Source organism: Phaethon lepturus, unplaced genomic scaffold, assembly GCF_000687285.1.
Source record: "Phaethon lepturus isolate BGI_N335 unplaced genomic scaffold, ASM68728v1 scaffold39441, whole genome shotgun sequence".
Taxonomy (NCBI): Eukaryota; Metazoa; Chordata; class Aves; order Phaethontiformes; family Phaethontidae; genus Phaethon; species Phaethon lepturus.
In genome coordinates this window covers 1-3084 of record NW_010517669.1, presented here as the reverse complement: position 1 = coordinate 3084, position 3084 = coordinate 1, and the positions used below count along the sequence as shown (strand labels likewise).

At 58.8% G+C, this 3084-nt stretch overlaps 1 protein-coding gene across 1 annotated transcript; it reads left to right on the top strand.

The window, feature by feature from the left end:
• Positions 1-11: 11 nt before the first annotated feature.
• On the top strand, positions 12-2923 carry NPRL2 (nitrogen permease regulator-like 2 (S. cerevisiae); the record flags this gene model as incomplete). Its single annotated transcript, XM_010296472.1, has 9 exons — positions 12-109; positions 616-784; positions 1027-1135; positions 1458-1594; positions 1898-1995; positions 2088-2124; positions 2292-2385; positions 2456-2573; positions 2781-2923. Coding segments are annotated over 9 exons (1003 nt in total), but the record flags the coding sequence as incomplete, so codon positions are not given.
• Between the last annotated feature and the right edge of the window lie 161 nt (positions 2924-3084).

Below are 3084 nucleotides of genomic sequence, written 5' to 3'. Positions count from 1 at the left end.
CTTCTGTGCCGTTGCAGGTCCCGGAGGACTTCATCTCCCGGGAGCTCTTTGACACCATCCAGGTGTATGTCATCACAAAACCCGAGCTGCAGAACAAGCTGATCACCGTGTGAGTGTTGGCGAGCTACCCATCCTTTCCCCGTGGAGAGGGGTCCGCTGTCCTCACCACGACTGGGCAAGACTCTGGCAGCGGGAGATGCCAGCTCGGTGATGTGACAGTGCCAGCTCTGGGCTCATGGGGATTTCTGTCCAGGGGTCAGGAGGTTCATTCCAATGCCCACAGTTACCTGTGAGGGGGGGTTGGGTACCTGGTTCTGGGGGTGGCTGGTGCTGCATGTCGTTCTCTGTCAGCCTGAAATGCAGGGAAGTCAAACGAGTCTTGAGAGCTATGCTGGTTTTGAAAGGAGGCTGCTTTCTTCTCTCATGGTTGACTCTTTTTTTTTCCTACCCTTCTTCAGTGTTTTGCACTCTGAGCATTTGGGGATTAGACATAATTTTTCCTGCAAAGCAGAGAAGCACCCACATCCAGAACCGACCAGGAGCTAGCATTGTGCGGGGCTTGGGGCTCAGGCCTCCCTGAGGGCGTAGGTGCAAGTTATACTTGTCTTCCCACAGGACGGCCATGGAGAAGAAGCTGATTGGCTGCCCTGTCTGTATCGAGCACAAGAAGTACAGCCGAAACGCTCTGCTCTTCAACTTGGGCTTCGTGTGCGATGCCAGAGCCAAGGCCTGTGCACTGGAGCCCATAGTGAAGAAGCTGGCTGGCTACCTCACCCCCCTCGAGGTGAGGCCCGAGCCAACGCAAATGGAGGCTGGCTGCCTTGCGATCCACCCCACAGAGTCACTAGTGACCTAGTACATGTTGTGGGGCACTGGGCATTGCTGGCGTAGGAGCCAGGTTTACAGCAAGGAGGGGATTGTGCTGGTTTCAGTTGAAGCTTGAGGGAGGGCAGGAGCAGAGACTGGTGGTTCCTATAGCTGGTAATCCGGCAGGGAGGAGCTGACTTGGTTTTCTGCTCTCTTTAGCTGGAAAGTGGCTTCATCTCCAACGAGGAGAGTAAACAGAAGCTGGTTCCCATCATGACCATCCTGCTGGAGGAGCTGAATGCCAAAGGAAAGTGCACCCTGCCCATAGGTACAGCAGCCGCACTGTCCCGGCCTGGCAGTGACAGCAGGAGAAGGGCAGCACGGTGCTCGAGGCATCTGGGCCATCCCTGCCTGGGTCAGCTCTGCCTATGCTGCTTCTCGCAGCTCCCTGCCTGCCTGCCTGCGCTTGGAGCTGGAGGGCGTCCGAGCCAGCATTGCCCTGGGTGGCTCAAAGGGCCAGGAGGGATGGGGTTATGGGCTGCAAACTCCGTCCCTCGCATGGCGTGATGGTGTCCTGGGGCTGATGGTCGCGAGCTCCCAAGGGAGCAGAGGTTTCTGTGAGACCTGAGTGCTCCCCCTTCCCTGGCCAGATGAGTCCAACACCATCCACCTGAAGGTGATCGAGCAGCGCCCAGACCCCCCCATCGTGCAGGAGTATGATGTCCCCGTCTTCACCCAAGACAAGGACGACTTCTTCAACTCCCAGTGGGATCTCACCACGCAGCAGGTCTGTGTGCTTGACGAAGGGCAGTACGCTTTGAACGGAGTCTGTTGCCAGCCTGTCTCGGAGCGGAGGGGAGTCAGGCCGTCGCCAGAAATCATATTGTGAGCACAGTTCAGTGCTCCCCTTGTCTTTGTTCTTGGGCCTGCGAATGACCCATTCAGCCAAAACGTGGGTTAAATGCTGCTGGGGATGGAGCCTGCCCTTGCCAGTGTGCTTCCAGATGCAGGGGAGTTTCTTGGGCTTTGGGGTGGTGCCTTGGGCCTCTCTGTTCTCTCCCCTCTTCGCTCTCACCTCCTCCCCTCCTAGATCCTGCCGTACATCGATGGTTTTCGGCACGTCCAGAAGATTTCTGCAGAAGCTGATGTTGAGCTGAACTTGGTGCGCATTGCTGTGCAAAACCTGCTGTGAGTGTGTGGAAGGGGGCCTAGCCAGCCCACAGGAGGGGTGGTGGGTGCTGGCAAGAGAGGGTCTCTCACATTTCCCTGTCCATCTGTAGGTACTACGGGGTCGTCACACTTGTCTCCATACTCCAGGTGAGTCAGGCCATGGAGCGTGGGGCTGTGAGCAGGATTCAGGCAGTGCTCCCTGAGTGCTGAGCCGTGGGGGTGGCCATGCAGGGGGGACAACAGGGTTCGGAGCAGGGCGGGTCTGTCTCTTCGGAGCCATGGCTGAAAGGAGCTGGTTTTCCCTTGCCCCCCAGTACTCCAATGTCTACTGCACCACACCGAAGGTCCAGGACCTGGTGGATGACAAGTGTCTCCAGGACGAGTGTCTGTCCTACGTCACCAAACAAGGTACAGTGACCCCGCACCGCACTACCAGTGGAGGCGGAGAGCGCAACTGATGGGTGCCTTGTTCCCACAGGGCACAAGCGAGCCAGCCTCAGGGACGTCTTCCAGCTGTACTGCGGGCTGAGCCCTGGCACGACGGTGCGAGACCTCATCTCCCGCTACACCCTGCAGCTCCAGAGGGTGGACGAGAGGTTGTAGCCAGCACCCTCCTCTTGGTCCCTGAGGGTGGTGGTGGGGTGAGCAGAGGGGGAGCAAGGAGGGAGTATCTGACCCCTGCACCTGTAGGTGTGGAGACTGAGGCGGTGGTGGGGCATAGTGGAACCAGAAGGGAATGGAGGGAGCTGGGGTGTTTGAGACCTCAGCATCGTGGTCTCAGTGTCTTCCTTTCTCGTCCCCAGGAGGCTCATCCAGTTTGGCTTGATGAAGGGCCTTATCCGGCGGCTCCAGAAATACCCCGTCAAGGTTGCCCGGGATGAGCGGAGCCACCCAGCCCGGCTGTACACGGGCTGCCACAGCTACGATGAGATCTGCTGCAAGACTGGTGAGGATCCGGGCTCCCCCATGCAGCTCTCGGGGACGGAGGGAGGCAGGGGGCTGCCTGTGTGCCCAGGGCCACGTGCTGATTTCAGGGTCTCCCTCGCCCCTTTGGGAGCCTTCAGACCACAGGGAGATGGAACTCTGTGTTGGGCTCTGCGCTGAACT